Source organism: Grus americana, chromosome 1 (assembly GCF_028858705.1).
Source record: "Grus americana isolate bGruAme1 chromosome 1, bGruAme1.mat, whole genome shotgun sequence".
Lineage (NCBI taxonomy): Eukaryota > Metazoa > Chordata > Aves > Gruiformes > Gruidae > Grus > Grus americana.
Genome location: NC_072852.1, coordinates 116,979,918 through 117,005,886, shown reverse-complemented (window position 1 = coordinate 117,005,886; position 25,969 = coordinate 116,979,918). Strand labels below are relative to the sequence as shown.

The window sequence follows — 25,969 nt, the reverse complement described above, 5'->3', positions numbered from 1 at the left end:
TCACAGCATGTGTGACCCAATATGCAAAATCATTACCAGATGCTGGTTTCCTTTCAACAATCCCATGACAGGAAACTTCTACTTCATCGCCCCTCCCCACACCAAGTCTTAAAGCTGGTTACATTACATGGATTGCACAGTATCAACATTGGTTAAGTGCTTCCAGTTTCAGAAATGATGTGGTTTGATTAACTTGCTTGTGATTTTTACCATCAATACTGACAAATCCAACTCTTCATTGTCCAGTTGAAAGTATTCAATTATTAATAGAGCTGTATCTCACCCCACTGAAAAATTCCAGTGAAGAGAGTCAAATAGAGTTCTTCCTCAGACTTCTTCCATGCCACATTAAGACTAGCTTTCTATTGTTAGAAATATTTTGAACAAGAAAAAACACTTCCAAGGGTCTTATTCTTTAGACAGACTTTGGAAATTGAAAAAAGATGTTTAAACGAAGTTCCTTTATGCACTGTAATAAACTGCTCTTAGAAGGTGAACTGTAAAAATTCTGTCAAATTATTTTTCTAGTATTTCTGGATGCATCTGAAACATAAGGATGTGATTGTCTCAGGTAGTTAGGAACGTAATTTTCCAGTTTAAGTATTAGATATTGTATAAATAGAATGAGTATTTCCATCTTACAGTTCTGGTTTTGCTTCTTCTGGCAACATTGAAAAGAACTGATATAAGATTTTCCATAACCCATCTTACAGCCAAACTTCAAGCATACATATATATATATATATTCATTACCACTCATTTGGTTCTACATTCTGAAGAAAATTGTGGATTGCTTGCAAATTTCAGAAACATTCACTGTAGACTTTTTTGCCATCATTTGAAATCTGACAGTGCAATCCTTCACATTAAATAGCTTTCTTCCAGAGTGATGAAACTCCAAGAGGCAAACGGAATCTTGTGTCACAGGAAACAGTTACCAGCGTAATAGCCCGCAGTTAGCTGCTGAAATATCAGATGAAACATTTTTCCTAGATGGGAAAATCAAATCCCGCCACACCTTCAAAAGCGAAGCTATTCTAAACACGTTTACTGAAAATCCCCAAAATGAAAATATGTCCCCAAACCCTACTGTAGGTCACAAATAAGAAAAACAGACTGGAACTGAAGTTGTCCAGGAAAAAAAAACATCCAGGGAGGCCAGCTACAGCATAAATCACTAAGAAGAACAGCTGCATAAACAAGTTGCATTCTCACAGCAAGCTTAGATTATACTGAAGAGGTATATACAAATATATACAGACAACCTCATACTGTCTTTAAGTATCTCCTGACAACTCACAGATGGAAGCTATTTACCCAAGACCACAATGACTGGAATGCTCACATTCAGGGTTCTCATTTTAAGCCCCAATACAGAGAATGAATTAGCACTTTCTTTCCAGTTTGTCTAAATCATGCAACACTCCCACATAAACCCTAATTAAATGTATACATTATATGCTTCACATTGGGTTTTTTAGGCAGGACAGTAACTGAGGGCTGATGGGCGCTTCCTAAGTATCCGTGGTATAGCTTCAATGTCACCATGTCGAAAATATATGGAACCAAGAAAGGAATAAAGAAAATGTGCAAAATTTATTATGTTCTTCAATGAACAAAGGGACATAAAATGTATGAAATTACATCAAATCTTCAAAGTTAAAAAAAATATAAACACCAACAGATGCTTGTTACAATAAACAACAGTCCACGTGAAGCTTAAAACCAGTTTACGCTAAATCAGTTTCTTCATAAAAAATAAGCTTTTAAGAATTACTTCAGAAAAAGAAAGTGGTATGCAAATTGAAATATTGCAGCATATCCTTATAATTTGTACACAGAAAAGTCTATTGGCAAAATGAGACTACGCTGAAAAAGCTTTGAATTACAAGCATCCTCACCTGTCTGTTAAAAGGCATTTTCTAAATTCAACTTGAGTCCTTCTAATTACAGAAATAAGCTTCTTCCTTGTTCAAAGAGATTCACATTTCTAAATACAATTTAATTAGAAGTTGTCCGGTTTCGGCTGGGATAGAGTTAATTTTCTTCCTAGCAGCTGGTATAGTGCTGGATTTCAGATTTAGGATGAGAATGTTGATAACACACTGATATTTTAGTTGTTGCCAAGCAGTCAAGGACTTTTCGGCTTCTCATACTGCCCTGCCAGCAAGGAGGCTGGGGGTGCACAAGAAGGTGGGAGGGGACACAGCCAGGACAGCTGACCCAAACTGGCCAAAGGGATATTCCATACCCTATGATGTCATGCTCAGTGTATAACTGAGGGGGTTGGCTGGGAGGTGACATGGCTCAGGAACTAGCTGAGCATCAGTTCCAGGTAGTGAGCAATTGTGCTGTGCATCACTTGTTTTGTATATTCAATTATTGTTATTATTCTCTTCCTTTTCTGTCCTATTAAACTGTCTTTATCTCAACCCACGAGTGTTACCTTTTTCTCTTCAATTCTCTCCCCCATCCCACTGTGGGGTGGGGAGTGAGCAAACGGCTGTGTGGCTGTCTTAGCTGCCTGCCAGGTTAAACCATGACAGAAGTAAATGTTTTACACTTCTAGTTATCTAGTCATGGGAAAAATAATCAAGAATACACCTCTTGACATGCCTTGTCATTAAAATAACAGTATTACTTAGTTTCTTCTTACAGTGTACATTTGGCTTGGACATTTGTTGGTTTTTATCCTAAATGCCACGCAAAGTAATTTGACCCAACCTTTGTTTACAAAGAAAATTTTTCTTTATAGTAAAGTGAAGTGAACCTCCTTCTTGCCTTTTCCCCTTCCCATACTTGCCCAGATTAGTGAGTGCTGTGGGAGGAGAGCACCCTGAGGCAGGGACATAGCTACATGAACAAGCGAGGGGACATTGGGAGCATCCCACAGCCATGGCCACAAGGAATTCTACAAGGAAGCGGAGAGGAACCACCTCACCGAGGCTATTGTTGGTCTCTTTGCATCTTTTGCTCTGGACCTGCTGAGCCAAAAAGCACTGCCCCTGAGGGGGCTGGAAGAGAATGTCAGAAAAGTTAATAAAATTGTATCCAGCATGAATTTCCTTCTGCCTGTGTAACCATTGTAAGATTCAATACTGGAATTTAAGGCTTCTGTCACCGTACATACTGGCATTCAAAACAAACCTCTGAGATAGCAAGAAACTCTTCTTGTGGAACAGAGTAAGCTTTCGCTGAGGTTATTGGGTTCAAGTATGTGTACGGATGTGCTCCTCTTTACGCAGATGATGTTCTTTTTATCATATGATGAAAAGTCAGCTGAAATGGTGTAAGATACATGGAGTCAATTGTGTTGTAACTTTGGTCAGCTTGCAGCAGACAGAGTATGTAACTTTCCACTAACAAAGTGCAGATTTGGACACCTGAAGACAAAGATCCCAAAGTCACACTGTCTTACTTAGGCTGCAACTTTCATAATAGAAAGTTTTAAGTGTTTATTACGATGTCAATACATCAATACATGGATTTTATTTTCTTAGAAGTTATACTATTTCCTTTTCTAGTGTTTCTTCTGACACTTTGCTCCCTGAAGTATCGTCATCATTAGAATAATTTCCTGAATCTCGACTGCTCTGTTTAGAATGTTTGTAGTCTTTAAAATCAATTTGATTTACTTCTTCTGTGATGACAGTCTCAATTATACAGCAATTTTCTATTGGTTCCTCTGTAGTCGACATATAAGGACTGCTGAAGAGCTGTTCTCCAAAACCCTGCAAAAAGAGAAGCAGAAAAGAAAGAGATGAACATTCATAATACCTAAATAATGATTCTGCTTAACACCACAGCTGTACAAATCTGTTTTATCATATTCGGTAGCATCATGAGGTTTTCTACCTATAATATACCATTTGTTTCCCTAAGTTCACAAACTCAAAGTTAGGATGAAGTTTATTTGCATTCATATAATCAAACACTAAAGAATGACTCTAACATTAATCTTAACTCTTTTGCTATGCTCATAGTTGTCAATCATCAATATAACTGCAGTATTTCATCGATTATAGCCTCATGAGGCCACACAAGAGCTAAAGGAAAATCCCCATTTAGAACACTTTCAAAGATCATGTGGAAGCACGGGGATGACAGGTGTGTGTTTGCAAAGTCTACAAATCATTATAAAGCAAAGTTTGAAAGAAGAAAGAGAAAGCAAGCTGCTGCAGCAGGATACCAAGTCTTGCACAGGTCTCAACAGTGCACTGCTGTCTATCCTACATGCTTTAAATCTTTTAAGTGGTAATTTATATCAAATCCATTACAAAAGGTTCTAATATGTGTTACATTAATTATTTTATCAGTATTCCACTGAATAAACCAGCTAAAATGCTGCCTTAGAAATAAATTAATTTCAGATTAGCCCTTGTAAACTATGAGACCGGTTTTAAATGACAACTTTATTCAGAAAGCTTTGTATACTATATATGCTAAAAGATTCAGTGAGGAAACGACACACTTTAGGAAGGCCATACACTGCTCAAAATCAGTGTTCTGGGAGACACAGAAGAGAGCACAGTGAAAGCAGTTCTTGCTACATTTCAAAATATATATATGTATGTATACATGTATATATACGTGTGTGCGCATATATATACACACACATACATTGCCCTGTTCATTCCAGGATCCTTACTAAGTACTACCTGTGCCAAGCTGAAATTGGACAACCCCTGCCCTTTCTGAGACCACCCAGGCCGCTAGGTCAGGAGATGGTAGAAGCATTTGCTGCCTGCTACATCAAATTTTCCTCTGAAGACTGGGCTTGTATTTTCACCTCCTCTGAGTTTTAAAGGCTGGCAAAAAAGGACAGAGCATGCTCTTCCAGATAACACAATGGGAAAACATTTCTGGTCTTGCATAGCGGGACAAAAGTACGTTATCACATTGGGTAGACATGCGTGCTCTCTGGAATGAAGGATCATTAGCTACACTTTTGCACAGACAGAAGAAAAAACAAAAAGTTAAAGTATTTGTTAATCACAGAATTCTAGAAATTGATAGTACCAATTTTTTTTCTATAGGAATTCCTGCACTTTATTAAAACCTATACAATTAATTTTGGCATACCCATAAGACCACAGGATAACAGATAAACACTTTTTCATAATATTTTCTGCTAATTTTTCTAAAAATACATCTGCTTAATGAATGAAAAAAATAAATCTCATCTTACCTCTATGTTCAAAGGAGGCTGGCATGATGGAAAGAACACATATTTGATTTTATTGTAGGCTTGATACAGGGCAAAAACGACTGGCGTAGCCACAAGCAGGACAGCAATCAGGGCAGTTACGAATGTTGCTAAAATGATCAGAGGTAAAACTTTATCTAAAAAAAAAAAATGAATAAAACTAATTCATAAACTACAAAGATTAAGGAACAGATTATCTCCAAATCTGCTACAGTATTTAACATAAAATTTCACATTTCTATAGTACTATACCCAGTCATAATGATCATTACAAAAATGATGCCATTCCAATATCTTAGATAACTATAGTAAAAACACAGCACAAAATGTTTATCCAATATAAGAACACAGGCATTTGCAGACAGGATCAGAACCAAGATCCAGTCATTCCCAGTTGTATTCCAGTTATATGTCAGTATTTGACAGCAGGACAAAAAGGCTGCACATAGACAGCTACCATGAAGCACTCGATGCATGTGAATCTATCGTGCTATTGCTTGTGTACAGGGTCTAACCCCAAGGAACATAGTATGTGATTGATAGAGCGCCCTCCTTTAAAAAGGCAGTGATGCAGGAGTAAGAATTCCCAAGGGCTACAGGGTAAGAATGGGCAATTATTACAGTGAAGTTGGCCCGTGGTTATTTAGCCAGGAAATTATTAGAGTGCCTAGACTTGCAGGGTCTTCAAGGGCCCAAAAGCATCCAAATGGTTTCTTGCACAGGAGAGGAACTCCAACTGTAAGCTTCAGATGATTACAACACAGCCAACAGAGAAAAAAAGGATCTTCCAGTAAGCATCTATTCCTTTCAAATGCTTAAGAAGAAATCAATCCTAAGGATATTCCAGTTATTTTCTATACTGGGAGTCTAGACACTAGCTCAGCACAAGATTTTACTTTGGCAGTATAAAAAAAGAGAGATGAATTTCACTTCAGCGCTCAAACATGGTGTCATCGACTTTATGACACCAAGCTGAGAGGTGCAGTGAATTTGCTAGAGGGAACAGACACAATACAGAGGGACCCTGACAGGCTTGAGAAGTGGGCCAGTTTGAACCTCATGAAGTTCAACAAGGCCAAGCACAAGGTCCGGCACATGGGTCAGGGCAATCCTCAGTATCAATACAGACTGGGGAATGAAGGGATTGGGAGCTGCCCTGCCGACAAGGACTTTGGGGTACTGGTGGATGAAAAATTGGACGTGAGCCAGCAAGGTGCACTTGCAGCTCAGAAAGCCAACTGTATCCTGGGCTGCATCAAAAGAAGCATAGCTAGCAGGTCGAGGGAGGTGATTCTGCCTCTCCGCTCTCATGAGACGCCACCTGGAATCCTGCATCCTGCTCTGGGGTCCCCAGTACAAGACAGACATGGAGCTGCTCAAGTGAGTCCAGAGTAGGGACACAAAAGTGGTCGGAAGGTTGGAACATCTCTCCTATGAAGACAGGCTGAGAGAGTTGGAGGTGTTCAGCCTAGAGCAGAGAAAGCTCCTGGGAGACCTTATGGAGGCCTTTCAGTATTTAAAAGGATCTTATAAGAAAGGCAGAGACACTTTTTACCAAGGTCTGTAGTGACAGGACAAAGGGCAGTGGTTTTTAAACTGAAGGAGGATAGGTTTAGATTCGACTTATGTTTCTTTTTATGGAAGAAATTATTTACAATGAGGGTGGTGAGACACTGGGACACGTTGCCCAGAGAAAATGTGAATGCCTCATCATTGAAAATGTTCAAGGCCAGGTTGGATGGGGCTTTGAGCAACCTGATCTACTGGAAGGTGTCCCTGCCCGTGGCAGGGGGACTGGACTGGATGATCTTTGAAGGCCTCTTCCAACCCAAACCATTCTCTAAGTCTATGGTCTTGCATTCCTGTATTAACCCAGGAACTGTGGAAAATCTTCTAACAGGCTGGGCTCAGTTCCAGGACTTAAGGTTGGGACCTTATTGGTAGAAGGAGTTTAGATGATGTAATCCAGTTTTTAATAGTAAAATATTGTAGTCAAAGAAACTTTTTATCTGTATAGTCATAAGCTATTCAGTGCTTAAATTCAAGAGTCTTGCAAGCTTCCTTCTCCCCTCCTCTCTTTGCCTTTGCAACATATTCTCTGGCACAATCTCAAACAAACAAACTGAAGGGAGTTTGAACATACTAAAAATAATACATACCAGGAGACACTTTAAAAATAATCAAGATGAAACAACCAGGTCTTTTTATCTCTATTTCCAGTTAACATGAATGATCAAAGAATGAAAGATTACCACACTGGAAGGTAAGAATGTATGGGAAGTACAGGGAAGTCATTTGTATGACTGTGGCTCTCTATATAGAGTCTTGAATGTGCGGCTTGGTCTTAAATATGCTCATTATAAGAGAGGGATATGAGAAGACTAATCACTAACTAGTAAAACAGATTAAAGAATTTCTCTTATGAAGCTGAAAAAAGTAACATTTGTTTCTTTTTAGGCTTGATAAAGACAAAGCAGTGAGGACTGTACTGTACCAGTAGATGTTAGGGGTTGACCTGCTGGGAAGCAGCTCTGCAGAGAAGGACCTGGGACTCCTGGTGGACAAGCAGCTCTCCATGAGCCAGCAGTGTGCCCTCGTGGCCAAGAAGGCCAGTGGTATCCTGGGGGGCATTCAGAAGTGTGGCCAGTAGGTCCAGGGAGGTTATCCTCCCCCTCTACTCTGCCCTGGTGAGGCCACATCTGGAATATTGTGTGCAGTTCTGGGCTCCCCAGTTCAAGAAAGACAGGGAACTACTGGAGAGAGTCCAGCGGAGGGCTGCAGGGATGATGAGGGGACTGGAGCATCTCTCGTATGAGGAAAGGCTGAGAGAGCTGGGTCTGTTTAGCCTGGAGAAGAGAAGACTGAGAGGGGATCTCATCAACGCTTGTAAATATCTAAAGGGTGGATGTCTAGAGGATGGGGCTAGACAAAGGTGGCCAGCAACAGGACAAGGGGCAATGGGCACAAACTGGAACACAGGAAGTTCCATCTCAACATGAGGAAAAACTTATTCACTGTGAGGGTGACCGAGCACTGGGACAGGCTGCCCAGAGAGGTTGTGGAGTCTCCTTCTCTGGAGAGATTCAAAACCCTCCTGGATGCAATCCTGTGCAACCTGCTCTAGGTGATCCTGCTCTAGCAGGGGGGTTGGACTAGATGATCTCTAGAGGTCCCTTCCAACCCTTACCAATCTGTGAATCTGTGACTACAATATAAATGAATCCTAAGAGCTTAAGATGTGAGAAAGTAGCATTACTATTATTACATTTTCTTAGCTTTAAGTCAGTTTTGATATTTAGTAACTTTTCTAGTGTTACAGCCTGTTAGTAGAAGATAATTGACCAAATTACATTCAACAGATACCTTGCTCTTATGTTCTGAGTGAGTGTAATCCATCTACAAATGTATTCTTCTTTTGCATAAAGGAGGTCCACTCTGCACCTCATGACTCAACAGGAGGGTCTTCCTTACCCTTTTGTGTCTCCAGTCCCTGTGTGACTCATTCTAACTCAATTCTGACTCAATTCTCCTTTGTATGTTTCTTCCATGCAGTAATTAGAGTGAACCTTGCCAAACTTTGTTATGTTGCACTTTTACAACACCATATTAAAACCACTTTTGCTCATACCTTTGACAGTAGTTCCTTAAGTGATCTTAACTTTGTTGAATTCCATCAAATTTACTGAACTCTGTCAAATTACTGGTTTACCTCAATAAAACACATTGCTGCTTCACTCTTCTGAGGTGCATTCCACTCTTTTGCAACAGATCATTAAGTCATGCTGTAAATATTTTTTAACTAGCAAGACCTGCAAAGGCCTACGAAGGGTTGACAATTTTACTTCCAGAGGTATAACAATTCCCAAGCTTGTCCTACCTCCAGGTGTTTTGATGCATTCCTCTTTGCTGAAATGACTGCTTTTGTTGTAAGCTTCTGAGTATGCTTGTACTTTTACACAGTACAAAGTTGAGGGTGTTAGATCAGAGACTGTCCCTATTGTCTGCTTTATCTCTTTCATTTTGATTTCCTCCTGGAAAGAAAAATTGGAAGAATAAGATGCACATAAATAATACAAGAGTCACTCAAACAGATTAGCATTTTGGCCTCTGCTGAAGAGGTAATTCTGTAAGAAGTTAGACACCATTCTGCACTTGGATTAAATAAAACACAAGAAATCACACAACACTCTCCTAAGCAAACACACTCAGGAAACTTATTGCAAGAACCAACTGCCTTCACCACACTGAAATTTTACAATTCACAGCTGTGTGCAAATGAAACTTCTTCCTGTTGCAGTTAATTTTCTTCTCTTCTTCCACACATTTACATATACACATTTACCAATTACTGTAAAATATTTTACCAAAAGAAGCATTTAAAGAATATGGAAAGATACACTAAAAGGTGAGCTAAAAGCATGCAAGACTGTATCATTTTATGATACATATAGCTATAAGACTACAAATACAGAAAGAAAAGAATTGGAGGGGCTGGAAACTACATTAATTAAGACAGTGCACAGTCATACTGTAAGAAAGATGGCATCATAGGAACCATACAACTTCTATTCAAAAGTGCGCCATTTAGCAGCTTGTACAAAACTCAGTGCACTTCTACAAATCGTTACATATAGCCGCATCAATGGAAAAAGATTAAAATCTCAATTACTTTGTGATAAAAGTCATCTTGACCAGATTTTTAAAAGAACCTTTCAGAAAAAAACAAAACAAATTGATTGCATGATTGATACACCATATGTGTGCCTCTTTTGAAAATAAGCTTCTTGAGAGGAACTCAAACTGAGTATTTAAGTCATAATAATTTTTACATACTGTTTTAACTAGCTCATACCTCATTATTTGATGAATTCTTCCAATACAGAACTCGGTAAGACAAGCCATAATGTTCCCTCATGACTTCACTTTCAGATCCTCCTGGAGGAGTAATCTGAATATGGAGCAAAACATCACTGATGTCCAACTTTACACCAGGGGGGCCAATTTCATCTTAAGGCATTTAAAAAAAAAAAAAGTTAAAAATAAGACTGAAAGAATACAAATAAAAATATTGCATAAATACTGTAATTTAAATCTATGACATTTTTTAAGAAACGTATACTTAAGACTAATAGCTTTATTCAAAAGCTTAAGTCCTGAGAAATATTTCAATTATTTTCTCTTTACGCATTCATATGTTGCTTCTGTGAGTTTCGGTGATGTGAAATACACAAACAGAGGGATTAACTCTGTGCAAGTCAAAGTGAAACTACTGAACACGTCTTGTTCTCATCAGGATGTGGGCCCTCTTTTTCACATATACCCTCTCTCACAGTTTTAGTATAGCTGAAAAGCAAGCAGCATTATAGTTTTTGTTTTCTTTTGTTGGATTATTTACCTAGGTCACTGTTATCTTATTAAAGAACAACCTAATTACCAAGAGCTTGGACAAGGGAAAGCTGACATATAGAATAGCTATTGATTCCATCTTCAATATGGAAGGCAATGGAATATTACCCTACATATTAGATCAGCATTTCTTGACGTTTACGATTGGTAATTTTTTTGAAGTCAAACATTTTAGTAAGGTCACATTTCTCACAAAATAAAAAAAGTGTAAAGATGCTCTGGAGAGTGTTACATATTTTTGACTTGCAAGTCACTATCATTTAAGACTGCATTTTCGTGAAGGTCTTCAGGTTGTATGCCAATGTAATACTGCTTCAGCACAAAATTCAAGGGAGCACTGTGCATGGCTAGAAAGAAGGAGAAAACGAGAGTAGATGCACAAGAAAACAGAGACAGTGATTTCCAAAATTATTTGACTTTGGCATCTTTTTTCTGAGATATCAAGAAGCTTTCCCTGTCAATAGCAAAAGTCGAACTAAGGATATTTATAGTATAATCTCCCACAGTGATTAATGTAGTATACAGTGAGATTATAAAATGCCCTATAATGCTTTTTAGTTTAATTTTGTAAAGCAAATGATATGATTCTAAATATAGTGAAATACTGGCTGTGCTGAACAGAGAAGACCACAGAAAAACTCCTATTTAACTTGATGAGGCCAGGATTCCCAACACAGTTTCTGTAGGGGAACTACGTATTCAGTTTCATTAATCTAGCAAGTTTCTTTTTGCAAATACTAGCATTAGGTACAAGTTCCTTGAGAAATGAAAATTTAAGAAAACACATTTGCTTACTTGCTATCAGAGGATCTACTTTCACATCATTAGACAAACATGATTTCTTATATTCATTCACGGCCTGCACACGGAGATAATAAAATCCAGCAGTACTAGTGATGATAGATGAGAAATTGCATTGTGTTTCAGTGATGTTTTCACATCCAGGTACATTTTGCCACTTCATTGAGTAATCATCATGAAGTTTCTTTAGATACCCACTGCAAGAGATATTTTAATAGTTTTTGATGTGAGGTCCTTGAATGCTGAAAAAACCCAACATGTTCACTTGTGCTACATAGTTCTTTTCTATTTTTGGGAGAACGGGCCTCTTAGAAATTTCTCGTAAATGTAAAAAAGTATTCTAAATATAACAAACAATGAAATTAACTAAATCTGGAAATACAAATTAGTGCTCTAATCAAGCCTCCATAGAAAAATTATATATTGGGTTTAGAAATTTTAAAAATCCAAATTAAGATTTTTTCATACAGTTCTATGAAGTCGATTATTTTTATGCCATGCCAAAGGAATGCCAAAAGAAGGCTAGCAGCATCTCTCTTCAGTTAGATATTTAGATGATGGCCACAATATTTGTGCGACAACTAGATATTAAGATACATGTTTATAGGTATGATGGGGGTTTTTTCCACATTGGGATGTGACAGAAGTAATCAAATATGTTGACAGTTGAAACCTTGAACACCTGCATTTTTGCTCACCACTAGTCATCTCATTTCTTCATATTCAAAAAGATACGAAGCAATGCAAACTTTACATGTTTTAAAACATTACTTAGCATATATTTAGTAGTCCATTCCACCCGGTATTTAACACTCTTAAAAGCAGCCTAGTATCCTGAAATTCTAGGATATGATGTTATATGCAATCTCTTTAAAAGCCACTCTGTGTCCAGGTCAGGTACCCAATGTTTCAATGAATACATTAAGCCACTTTCGCTAAGTATTTCACTTTAACTTCTAATAAATATTTGTAAATACAATGGATGACATTTAGAATGGCATAACCTGTTTAAACAGAGATATGGAAATTGTTTAACTCACAGGAGATACTGTACATTATAGATCACATGTTGTTTATACTGATTCTTCCAATGAAGATGAAATTTCATATTCAAAGCAAGGACACTCACATTTGTTGCACAGAATAGGTCATTCACTGCTCAAAATGAAAAGAAAACCCACAGTTACTGAAAAGTTTCATATTATGTACAGCAATTTCTCACTGAATGGGCATTTCTCATGTAAATGGTCACAGTACATTTTCAATAGTTAAAAAATTGTCTGTTTTCATCAAAGATAGCAGATCCAAATCTGTGATATATACAGCGTATTGAGCCTTTAGTAAAAAAAAATCAGTTAAAAATCAATTCAGAAAAAATTAATTACAGAAACAGAGACTAGTAGAAATAAACTGGTTCAGCAATAACTCGATGAGAAAAATGTGTAAAATATGTATGCATAAACACAAAGGAATTTCAATGTACCATCCATTCCATCTAATGTTTGGCTTTCTACATTCACATGCTGTTATTTTTTTTTTCCTGAAATAAACATTTAAAAGTACTTAAACTAACGCCTAAACAGCACACAAAAGAATTTAAATTTAGACATGCAAAACAATCAACTGGTGGCAAACTGCCACTAAGCCATTCTTCAGAATCTGCAATAACAAATTTACCAAGGGTTGCATAAAACCAATATTTTTTTAAGCTTAGCTCAACTTTTTATGCATTCATTTAGTGCCAAATATACAAAAGGCTTTTGTTTTGCCTACATACACATCTCTTTCCTCCTGATTCAAAGTCAGAAATTCAAAAACATCCAGTTTTCCAAAATACAGAAAGTAGGTTTTGCAGTCCAAATTAAAGGACAGAATTTACCTCAGAGCAAAAACCTTTTTCTACTACTAAAAGTCTAATATTGATAGGTGACATATTTTATATTGAGTTAAAATAGAAAACGTACATAACTGTCAAGACTGCTGTTACACCAAAACGACCAGGAACTTCACACTTCTGCATATTCCTATTGCTTTAGAACAATTTACCTTTCAACAGTTTAAACTTAAGTAAACTTTTTAAGATAAAACAATTTACTCCGTACCTTTACGGGTAGTTTTTACACAACGAGTGGGACTGAATAAGCCTTCCTGGAAGTCCAAAGGGAGAGTTGCTTGAACTTTCAAACAGTAGGTAGTTTCTGGTGCAAGACCATCAATTATATCAGTAGGAAAAATACTTTGACTTCTGAACTGTAAGAAACAATTGTAAACAGCATATGAAGATAACTGTTCTTCCTGATAAGCTGAAGTTTTAAAGTATCTTTTTTCTTCCCCAGGTTTCAGTCCATTCATATAATATGCCATCAAAAATGCTACAATAGGGAATGAAGGACAACATATGAGCTGAATAAACACTAAAGGGAAGTTTCCAACTTAGCCGCATGATTGAGAGGAAGGAACATGTGCTCCTTTAACACACAGAAGCGTAGAGGAATTGCGGCATTGCTCTACACAACGCATAACTCAGCACACAAATATTCATGCACGTACTCAGAAGTGGAAACAACACATTTCTGTCTCAATTCATTGAATGAACCCTCCCTCTCCTGCTACCTCCCTGCGATTGGTTTACCAGACTTTGCAGCAATTGACCTTTGTACACAGCTTGTACTTAACTTAAAGCTGTTTTTTCCCCTTTAACGTGTAATGATTATGACTAGGTCTTCCAAACAAACACAGATATCTCTTCAAATCCTATGCTAATCTAGCTGGCACCCATTCCCCTAAAAAGACAAGAAATTAAAGACTGTTTCTACCTTGGTCTTTACAGAAGAGCTTTATCTGCTGTGCGAGACACACATTATGGCTGGCAAACTAGTTCACAATTACAAGACCTCAAAAGAATCCCTAAAAAAACCCAACCTAGAGTATAAAACCAAAGAATTTCACTAATGACACAGGACAGTGTACTGACAGCTGTAGCCAAGCTGTATGGTCTCAGCAAGATCAAGTCAGCCTCTTACCTCTCCCCTCCCCTATATCTATGCCTTACTGTAAATGCTTCTTCCCACTGCCTTGAACTCCTTCCCCTCCCCGTTCCTGCTGGCTCAGGGTGGCTCCTGCTCCAACACATCTGAGATAGTTTCACCTTCTTCCTCATGCACTGGAAAGCAGCTCCAGCATTTAACAGAAATACAAAACTCTTACGACAAAATTTCTAATACAATCCTCTAGTAAAAACAACACCAAAAACCCCCCAGAAAATAACCCCTCCCAACTTTTAAACTGCATAGCAACTGTTATACACACTTCCATAATTAAATAATTCCATTTTAGAGCATTAAGTAATCAAAGTACATCTCTGACAATTATATTAAGGTTAAAAAATGTAAAAAAAAAAGTGATCATACCTCTGCATTTGATGAATTTTCCCAGATAACTAGATTATATTTAAAACGTACATGAGCTATCCACATTTTTCGGACCTGATTTGCTTCTGGAGGAGAAACTTTAATTTTTATGACACCATTTGTGGACTGCAACTCTATTCCTGGGGGACCGATCTGAGCTGCAAATATTAAAAGAAAGTAAAAAGTCAAGCATGACTATTTAAAGAAAAAACACCAAAAAAGTAATTTACATTAATAAATCCACAGTAACCGCCTATAGTATCTTATTTTTAATTCTTTTGAGGCGTAGCAAGATCACAGTAATTGCCAATAGGATCTTAGTTTTCATGAATCTCAGGCACTACCTAATAGCAATCTAACCTAACAATCACTGTTACCTGGTTCTAAAAACAGCGGAGTTAACATGCAATATTACTAGTGAATGTTTTCCAGAATCTGCAGTGAAAATCACTATAAGTTAATCTAAAACATGTGAGGCAAGAAACCTAGTTCAAACAAATCAGTCTGACATTGAGGGAAGGCTTCAGTACCATACTATACAGCAACTATGGAAAAGTCACAAAGTCAGAAGAAAACTTCCAGAAAAGTCCACTGTCAAAAAGGATTTTTCTGAAATCTAGAAAGTTACAGTGTGACTGAGAATTCTGTCAGAAAAACAGCATTACTTAGAATACCTTCCCCTTTCCAGAAAGGAGAGAATCATACCATTCCATGACCTGCAAATACTCTATATTACATTCAGGTTGAGAAAACCACTAGTTCACATTGTTATGAGCAATGGAAACCACATACATTTTTTCCACAACAATGTGCTGAAGAATATTTAACCAAAAATGTTACAGTATGTATGGAGCTCATACCTATAAAATACGGAGTCATTTCAAAAATGCTAGACCACGGAGACACTTCTTCCCTTCTTTCAGCCCTTATACGCACATGGTGTCTATCATAGTATTCTGTTATTGCTGAGGAAAAGTCACATTCCGTGCGAGTAACATTTTGACACCCAGGCAACTCCTTCCATTCTGCGTCATTTGTCTCAAAACCTTCAAGCCTGTAAGAAAAGCCCCCAAAATAAAATCAAATACACAATTTAAGCCTTGAGATTCTTTTTCCTTTTCTTCTTAATGCTAATAAATGTCACACTATTTAACGCTGTTTTATCACCAGCTCCAGTGTAATCAGTGTTATCTACTTAGTTACCCTGGAATTAATATCTTAATTTAAATAATTCAAAATAATTAATTAATATTAGTTTAGCCTTATTACCAAAGGTTAACTATCAGTCTGCAAAGTCTGATACCAGTTTGCTTTATTCACCATGTAAACACACAGTGTCAGAAAACAGCATAAAAGAACTGTCAAAATACAGAATTATATCCTTAGTACATGGTCCTAGTCTGGCGATGATTTTATAGTTCATTAGAAAAACTTTAAAAGTCTTGATGGTAAGAAGTGCTTAAAAGAGCATAAAAGCAGAAAAAAACCCCCAATTCTAATATTAGCGAGGAATGTAGATTAGGGTAAAAGAACAACACAAAGGAGAAAACTGGAGTTCAGCAATATGTGTTGGAATAATTAGCTTTACAGAAGCTATTTTTCTTGTGAGTTAACAGACATCCATACCTTATTTAAGAAAGGGACATTTCATACAGAGATTACAAATGTCCTGACCAAAAAAAAAAAGAGGCACAGACTTGAAGTAGTAATTATTTATCCTCAACTTGTATCTTATCTTTCAGACTAGTATTATATTTTTAAAATAAAACTATTTTCAAAGCAGCCGTCTCTAATCTACACATGGAAGAAGGCAAGCTTTCTTTTTTTTAAAATCCAAAATCATACACTGGGAAAACCTAAAATCAAGAACTTAAGTGATTTTTCTCTTAGAAGTGTTTTTTTAATACTAAATTTTCAGGAAAGTGCCACAAAATACCAAATGTACATGTATGTGCCTGCATAAATATTGGTATATGAAATAATTGAAGAAAATCAAGCAAACATTTAAGAACAAAAATTAAAGTTGCTTCACCTGGCAATTAAAAGTTGCAGATGAGAAACCTGGGCTCATAAACACTGACAAATTATTTAAAAGCTACACTGAAAATTGTGTGTGTGGCCACAATGCAGCTTAATTTAAAAAAACAGAACTGAGAATAAATTAATCTAAATACTACATTTCTAAGCGTACTGGTCAATCTTCTCAAAGAACCACTCTAGTGTTAAGCATTACTACCAAGTGTGTTCTGCATTTATAACACATCGCTATCAGTGAACAATCTAATTTTACATATGAATTAGACAAATGAAGGACAATACTAGGATTTCACTTCATTTCAAGATTTAATCTTCCTGGCCTCTACCTTCTGGATTTCAATAAGTCTCTAGAAGTTTTACATGGCAGTATCAAGAAGCATAGTAATTAATTAATATGCTCTTCTACACAAATAAGCATCAATTATTTCTGGCTCAGAATAAAGTTACTACTTACAACTGGTATTCTGCTGAAAATGTCACATTGGTATCATTCCCAGTGTAGTTCCACCTTAGAGTGAAATTTGTATTTACAACGTAGACCTGAAGATCCTGCGGACTCTTCAGATTAGTTTGGCCTACAAGAAAGTAACATAAATGAATAATAAGAAATAATTTGTATATCACTTAAGAATAACCTGCTTTCAATAAAAAAAAAGTAGAGATGTATAGCGAAATGAAGTAACAGTAAACATAAGAGTTAAGAAAACCCATGCTACTCAAATGGCACTTCAATATATAGCTCAGGAGCTGTGCATCAGGTAGCTCCTTTGCCTATTTGACTACACAGCTCTTTCCCCTGTGCTTAAAGTCTTTCTCCCCACATGCCTTTAAAAAAATATACACAGTTGTAACATTCAAGGCCTGTGTTTGCTGTCACGGGTTGATTATAAGCACTCTGAATACATTTAAACCAGTATTTTATTGGTTGGATCCAACATCTGGATCTCAGCTGCAAAGTGCTAGGGATTGACCTAATGCTATTATTTCACAGTTGCAGAATAGATTGAGCATAGCAAACTTGTTTTAGGTCACATGTTACTACCATAAATTCAACATATTGAACATAAATCCCTTTCAGTGAGGCTTCACCACATAGCAGCATCCTGTATCTTGCTCATGGCAATCCTATGTTTTCTTTTACACAAAGAACAGTGCATAAAATGACTTACAGAAGGCAAGGGCTAAGTCTCAGGACACATAAAAATACCCATAACATCAAGGGAAGGACTAGATCATGAAAAGAGAAGGCTTAACAGGCAGATTCCCAACAGCAAGGAAGCATGCACGCTAGAATCACCTGCAGGATAGCATGCTCTCCTCTTTATTTTCCACCTTTCAAAAATAATTATTAAAAAAACCCAACTGCCTCATAATTACCTTATATTCTGCTTCCTAAAGAAGACTTCTTTACCACTAACTTTGAGATATGCAGAATCCTAGGTGTTCCATTTGGTATACAATTCAGGTATCAGAGGACAGATGAGAGTAACAATGCTGTGGGAGAAGGAATTATCCTAATACTTAAGAAAACTGAAATTTATCTGGCTATTTATAAAGTACATTTTGCTTTGAATTATTTCACACCAGTCTACAGCACTGCTTCGAAGCAGCGAGGCTACAAAGTTACAATGGGGGCTGAAAGCATGGTCTGAAAGTTTTCTACTACTAGAAACTAAACCAGTCTGTGGCTGCCAGAGCAAACGGAAACAGTGTGAAGGCACAGGGAATACGCGTGAACTGAGCAAACCTCTGGCAGAAGTCACTAAAATTACACCAAAACCACGAACTAAGCAGCCATATCCAGATTTACAGAACTTAAACTTCATATAAGTCCTTCTGCCTGGTATCCTGTACTAGGTATCTTTGACAACCCAGACTATGTACAATTTAGGCAGCACATACCACTGTGCTCTGACTAAGAATGCACTTTCAACTTCTAACACGTCAGGGAAAAAAATCACCACAATAATAATAAAAAAATAAATCACTACCCATCTCTCTAACTTGACTTTCTATTTTAACCAGTTGTGTGTTACACTATTAATCACTTCCCAATGGCTACAACTTCTAAAAACTTATGTTAGTGACCAGTAGTGTGAAACTGCTTTTTGATATCAGTCTAATATTTGATTATATTAGGAAGAAATCAGAACAAATATATCCTATTTCACCTGGGAAATCAGTGTGTCTGTTTGCCTATCTAACATGTTATCTTGAATTTGATAATAGAGTTGCTCTTCATTGCAAAAACTATTTCATATTTTACATGATGACCAAGTTCTCTTTATAAAAAGGAAACATAGGTGGAAAAGCAATCTATGAACCAAAGTCTGCAAAATCCTTTTGGAGAACAGAGTTAAAGCAGTACCAACAGACTACTGGCTTTTGGAAATAACTCCTGAAAGCACAAAACTTGAAAGGAAAATAATTCAATAAAACCTCATGGATCCCACTACAGAATTTATTTCCACAATGCATGAACGTGTTACTCTTGTAAGCTGACAGACCAAGATAAGCCCAGAGAATGCCAAATTACATTTGATCATCAAAAAATAACAAAGCAAAGGAAATAACTAATTTTTTTTTTCAGATATTTATCCAACAGATGGCTACAGTTCAGCCAGAAAGCTTATGATAACAAAAGGCAGCTACTTCAGATTTTGGCAAATAATAGCAATTTTGAATATTTATATCCCTTCACAAACAAAACACTCACTTCATGGGAAAACATTATTTTCACTTTATTTGAGAATGTGCATTAAATTTAAGAATCAAAAAGCCAGGAACAAAAAAGTTCCACTAGCTTTTAATAATAATTTAAAAACAAAAACCAAAACTGCACAACTCTGCTATTAAAAGTATAAGCCTGTCAGAACCACTTGGAAAAAAAATAGTAATAATTTGTTTGAGGAATATCATCACCTATGGTAACGGATAGGTTGAATGTTATAATCTTGCTTAGTAAAATTCATGGCTTTATGACCCAGTGGAAAATTATTTAAGCATTGTGATACAACATAAAACTTTCCGTTTCCATTTTAAAGAAACATTAACAGATCAACATCATTCACACAAAGTTCAGGGCAGTGCTTTTCCCTGTAAATACTTGTACTCACGTATTTGCAGCCTTTAAAAAACATAATTCATACACTCATAAACATAATTCAAACATTCATAAACATAATTCATACACATACAAGGCCAAGTGCAAGGTCCTGCACCTGGGTCAGTGCAATCCCAAGCACAACCACAGGCTGGGCGAGGAAGGGATTGAGAGCAGCCCTGAGGAGAAGGACTTGGGGGTACTGATTGATGAGAAGCTCAACATGAGCCGGCAGCGTGCGCTTGCAGCCCAGAAAGCCAACCGTGTCCTGGGCTGCATCAAAAGAGGGGTGACCAGCAGGTCGAGGGAGGTGATCCTGCCCCTCTACTCCCCTCTTGTGAGACCCCACCTGGAGTACTGCATCCAGCTCTGGGGGCCCCAGTACAGGAGAGACATGGAGCTGTTGGAGCGAGTCCAGAGGAGGGCCACGAAGCTGATCAGAGGGCTGGAGCACCTCTCCTCTGAGGACAGGCTGAGAGAGTTGGGATGGTTCAGCCTGGAGAAAAGAAGGCTCTGGGGAGATCTAATTGCAGCCTTCCAGTACCTGAAGGGGCCTACAGGAAAGATGGAGAGGGACCGGTTACAAGGGCATGGAGTGATAGGACAAGGGGTAATAACTTTAAAAGAGGGCAGATTTAGATTAGATATTAGGAAGAAATTCTTCACTGTTAGAATGGTGAGGCACTGGAACAGGTTGCCCAGAGAAGTTGTGGAGGCCCCATCCCTGGCAGTGTTCAAGGCCAGGTTGGATGGGGCTTTGGGCAACCTGGTCTAGTGGAGGGTGTCCCTGCCTGCAGCAGGGGGGGGGGTTGGAACTAGATGATCTTTGAGGTCCCTTCCAACCCAAACCATTCTGTGATTCTATGATACACTCAATCTCTGTTTAAATAGTTACTTGTAAAAGATCTTAATAAACTGCATGACAGAAAACCTGTTTCAAAATATCTTTTTGGAATGTAATTCAACTGCTGACATTTGAATAGCCTCCTAAAGCAGACAGAAAGCAAAATACAGTTTCCTCAATTCTCTAGCAGCACACACACCAGGCCTAAAAACCTGCCATGCCAGTACATAAAGGATATGAACAATATTGGAAAAATACAGCTCTGGATTTTGACATTTGGAGGAAGATACAGTATTCCAGTCCTGAAGTAAGAGCATACACCGTGAATTAGAAGGAATTTATTCCACAACAGCTTTGGTTAGGCCCAAAAGATGACTGTCACAGGTCTCAGATTTGACTGCCTCCGTCTCCGAGAACTTCCTCATGCAAGTTTGAACAAGGCTGGACTCCATCTTGATATTCACCCTTTTTTAATCCTCCTTGCAAACTGCTGGAACTAGGCATTTAAGAGCCCTTTTCAGTGGTACATGATAGCCTTCACAGAACTTTAATACAGAGAAGCATGCTATTCAGAGACATCGCCTGTAAAATTAAAATCCACTACAGGGTTAAAAGTAACTTGTACCAATTACTCAGGGAAGACTCCATAATTTCCAGGGAATTTTTAGGAAGTTGTTCAGTCTTATGTTCAACAACAATGTAAAAGTGTGAGCTTTTGTGGTCAGTGCTCAACAATAGTCAAAAAGAGAGAAAAGTTAGAGATTGATATGGAATTAAGGAAGTAAAATAGAAAGTTTAATGTCATTAGACTTATCTTCAATGCCATGTGCAGCTCTAGAGTGCCCACTCTCACAAAGCAGATAGCAGAACAGAAAAAGGCAGAGAAGGGTGAAAAGTACAATCCAAAGTATGGAGCAGCTTCTGTCCTGGGAGGAATCAGACTATGACTCTTCAGCTTGAAAAGGAGACCGAGGGGAGGATATGACAAAGCTACAGACACCTAACAAGCAGCGCGGGGAATGCAAGTGGCAAAAGATTGTTTGCTGTCTCTTTAACGCAAAGCCGAAAGCATCAGAACAAGCACCACTCTGCTCTAAGCAAACAAATGAAACTGCTGCTTCATTGAACGCTTAGTTAATCTGTGGAATTCCTTCCCCTAGGACTCTGTGAAGGCTCAACTCTTACCTGGCTTATGAACTCAGAGTCAAATACCACGTCTCGATGCTATAGATTACTGTAACACTACATTGTGAAGTGTCACCATATACTTGCTCTTTTATTCTTTCATACTCCACTGCCAACCATCGCTGTAGAGGAACGCTGGACTAGACAGCCTTTTGGCTTCATCTGATATACAACACAACTGCAAAATAAACCCCTCGAAAAACCACAACACTCTTTGTAGATCTAGCTTGAGCTTGATTAGATACTTTCCTCCTCGCCCTGGTCAGAAAACCAGATTATTGCTTCAGAAGGATCTCCCAGTCCTGAGAGACAACCCTGATAATTCAAACTATCTTCACCAAGAAATCAAATTTCTTATCCAAAGTCAAATAACTATTTATTGAAGGTTCCAGGTCACAATTATCTTTTATCTGTTCACTCCATCTCCTGTTGCAGGTAAAGAGGGATGTAGCCAACTGTAATTTATACTCCGAAGAATGTCTTTGCTTGAAATTTGTTAAAAGTTAATGATCACTAATTTACACTTTAACACTTACTAATCATCCATTCATATAATGAAAGCACAGAAACTGAGCTGGAAGAAACCTTGCAAGATCACTAACATTTCCCATTGGAGAAAGCAGGTGACCAATTCTATGTACATCATCAGATATTTGTGTAGAGAAGTCCTGTGGTTTCTACCACTGCATCACCTATTTTTACAGGCCTCCAGTCTCCTGAGATATTTCGCTATCCTTACCATTAGAGATTAGGGAAAGCTTTCTGCAAATCAAAAGTAAAGAACTGCCAAACTGGATTTCCTAGGAGGTCTGGATCTTTGCAGAACAGAGCCAAGTTTCCTTACAGCAAGGATGCTTGCTTAGTTGTCATTCATAGTCCATGACAACTGCAAAACCCAGAGTCTAACCTACGCCTCCTCTAAGCACATTTAGCCCATGTATTTTTTGTCTATGGATATTATAGCACACTATTCTTTACATCAGATTTTTACATATTTGAAAACTAGATTAAATATGACTCTAATAATGAAAACTGAATGGCAACAACAATTCATTTAGTTTTCCTTTTAAGCCAAAATTTCTAGCTTTCTGAATGACTTTAATTGTTCTCTTTTCCATTCTCTCCAAATGTTTGAACTTGCTTGAAACAGTGTACTTCAGAAAATCACAATACTCCAGCTGAGATTAATAAATGGAAGTCTAGCTTACAAGACACACAAGCTACTTTCATTCTACTTAGCACTGCTATGCCCCAATACTTTTGGGGTTTTCTACGGCGTAGCACAAGCTTCTACACATAACTTACAAGGCACTGTAATGTTACATTTTTTCTTTTTTCAGAACTGGTATTTAGATGATCATTTGTCACCCTCCATTTGCCTAAGTACAAAGCCCTGCCCACATCCTGTTTCAACACCACTGTACTTTTTTCTAGAGTATTTCTCCAGTTTGTCAGGACACTTCTCGATTCTACTCCTGCTTTTCTAAACAATTGTGAGCTCCTCCCATTCAGTTATATGCAGATTTAATAAGCTTACACTGCTCTATCATACAGATCATTAGCAGGTCCCTACTTGATACATCCTCCCCTCCTGACAGTGAACTGTAATTTTGTCGAGCTGGAAAAATCATACTGAAGCAGTTTACCATAGATTATTTACTCCGGTATGCTTAAGAGATTAGTACACAATATAGATTCAAAAGCGATACTAAACCAAAATACACGCACTTGAAGCTCCTCTATCCATCTAGCCTTTTATTTTATTACACAATGGCTCACTACTTATCACATTTAGCGTGTGGTAGAGCCAATGGAAACTTTAACTCAACCTTTCAGCACAGGAAGGAAAGGAGGCCTATTAGAAGTGATATTAAAAAAAAAAAAGCCACATACCAAAAATGACCCAACTGTTATTGGTACCATGAGCAGAAAGGTGCTCTAGAGAACCAGGGAGAACTCTTACTGCAAGAACTTTTATGCAGCCGCAGCAGAGAGAACTGCTGGTTTTGACGAGGCACAAGATCAGTGGTGACTGTAGCAGAGCAATGACTTCTAACTCTAGAAGTAGTATGTGGCATGCTCATCATTTACTATGATACCTGTGGATTAATCAAAGTAGCTGCATGTATCACAATGCTTCCAGTTTTGGGATGGAATTTGGGGCTGATGCACAAAGAATTCACCTACAAAACAAATGGCTGAAAGAAAACAAAGAGAAGAGGTCCCAGAGCTGCTTCTCTGCCTGAATCCTGCCATGACTGTGAAGTGTGAGGCCCTGAAGGCTTCCTCTCTATAGTCTTCTTTTGGATATGCCAAACTAGAGCAATACAGTCTTACACAGAATTCAAGAGTTTAGGCACCATCAGAAGCAGCACACACAAACTACTCAAGGCTATAATATTTCCATTATCCAAACTGCTTTAGCCAATATACACTTTGTCACAACTCACGGTGTCCTGTAAATACACAGGAAGGTAATTCATGGCTTATCTAGACTGCGCAATACTTCCCCCTTGAAAAAGGTTTTGTGTGATAATTGGTTTTCGTTGCTTTAGGATGTAAGAAGAGGCACACGTTACTATCCTGTGAGATAAATTCCTCATCCTGCAATTTTACTTCTCTCATTTCCTCATTTATACTTTAGGCTCTGTCAGGCTAGGCTGAGATGCCTTTCAAGCAAATCAATCAATACGTTTCAAAACCTGTTTGCCCCACCCTTAAGCTACAGCCGCTACAATTCACAGATAGCAAGTAAGCCTGAAGCCGACGAGATGAACACAGCTACTTAACTGTAAATGCCAAGGCACCCGACAGAAACCGAACCCCGCTTACCCACGCAGACGCACCTATCCGGACCCAAGGCCTGGATGCCTTTGCATTCCCGCAGCGGTGCCTACGCAGCGGGCTCTGGGACCACGTTCCCCCTCACAACGCCGCAGCCCGAGGCACCGGGCAGCCGCTGCAGGACCGAAGCGGCAGTGCCCGCAACCGCACGTCTCGGCGGGGGACTGCCGGAGACACTCGTGCCGTGCCGTGCCGCGCCCCCCGCAACAAGGCGGCAGCAGCAACAGCACAGGCCGTGACCCGCTCCCCACGCTCGCCGTTGAGAACGGCCACCGCACCAGCTATGGGGTGCGGTGCCGTACGGTGCCCTGCCCCGCCCTACCCGTTCACCGGGCCCCACCTGCGCAGCGTAAGGGCAGCGCGACCAGGAGGCAGGACAGCAACGCCACCACGGCCGCGCGCCCCACACCAACCGCCACCGGTCCGCCGTCCATCCGTCCCTCCGTACGGCCGGCGCCGGCACCGTTACCGGAAACTCCGGACGGCTGCGCATGTGCAAGCAGCCGCCGCGCCGCCGGGCGGGGCGGGGCACAAAATGTGGGTGGGCGGGCTGTCTGCTGTGGCCTTGGGGTTCTTCTGTCATCGAGGCGTGCGGGGAACGATTTACTCCGGGAGACTGGCGCCCCCCTCACGCGTTTATTCTCCCGTGGCGGTAATGGAGGTGTCGCTTAAGGAGGAAGAGGGAGGTTGGGCGCTCCGCGGCCGCGGAAAGTCCCGATAGTTACGCGTGTCCTCAGGTTTCGCCGCCCACCTCCTACATCCCGTCTGTGACAGGGCGTTGGGTCAGGCAGCGCGCGCCTGTCCCTCACGCTCGGTTGGAGCAGCAGCGGGGAGGCCATGCCCCGGTGCGTGGGAGGGAGCGGCGGGCTGTGTCTTCCGAGCGGGTGTAAGGAACCTCCCTCTGAAGGCCGTTTTATCGGGTGCAGGCATAAGTCTATTCTTAACTGCACGCAGCAGCCGCGGCGTTGCTGGATGCGGAACAAGTAATGCAAACTAATCCTCTTGTCGGTGCGGGCTGGTGGCGTGGTGCTTGCAGGGCAGATGCTTGGTGTTCTGGTTCTCGCAGGCCCATCGGGACTGCTGCCCTCGAGGGCAGGGGTTAGCCGTTGGCAGCTCTCGCATCTTCACAGCAT

At 39.1% G+C, this 25,969-nt stretch overlaps 1 protein-coding gene across 2 annotated transcripts; it reads right to left on the bottom strand.

The window, feature by feature from the left end:
• Nucleotides 1-1,577: 1,577 nt before the first annotated feature.
• IFNAR1 (interferon alpha and beta receptor subunit 1) lies at nt 1,578-25,544 on the bottom strand. Of its 2 annotated transcripts, none has more exons than XM_054844480.1 (11): nt 25,167-25,542; nt 17,315-17,435; nt 15,684-15,877; nt 14,824-14,981; nt 13,516-13,663; nt 12,454-12,568; nt 11,408-11,610; nt 10,059-10,213; nt 9,084-9,237; nt 5,189-5,343; nt 1,578-3,731 (listed from the first exon to the last, which is right to left on the bottom strand). In XM_054844480.1, exons 1-11 carry the CDS (start codon nt 25,417-25,419, stop codon nt 3,504-3,506), a joined length of 1,884 nt encoding a protein of 627 aa, XP_054700455.1. In that variant the 5' UTR covers nt 25,420-25,542; the 3' UTR covers nt 1,578-3,503. The 2 variants fall into 2 exon arrangements, with proteins under 2 accessions (XP_054700455.1, XP_054700465.1); XM_054844490.1 differs by lacking the exon at nt 1,578-3,731 and adding an exon at nt 4,660-4,945 and having other exon boundaries at nt 25,167-25,544.
• Nucleotides 25,545-25,969: the final 425 nt, after the last annotated feature.

What these genes read in the sequence shown, in the direction of transcription:
- IFNAR1 (XM_054844480.1), bottom strand. Translation starts at nt 25,419, where the DNA reads ATGACAGAAGAACCCCAAGGCCACAGCAGACAGCCCGCCCACCCACAT. An exon ending in CGCTGCGCAGGTGGGGCCCG is followed by an intron (nt 17,436 to 25,166) that starts GTGAACGGGTAG and finishes ACTTTCTTGTAG; the next exon opens with GCCAAACTAATCTGAAGAGT. An exon ending in AATGACTCCGTATTTTATAG is followed by an intron (nt 14,982 to 15,683) that starts GTATGAGCTCCA and finishes TAATATTTGCAG; the next exon opens with CTCAGATCGGTCCCCCAGGA.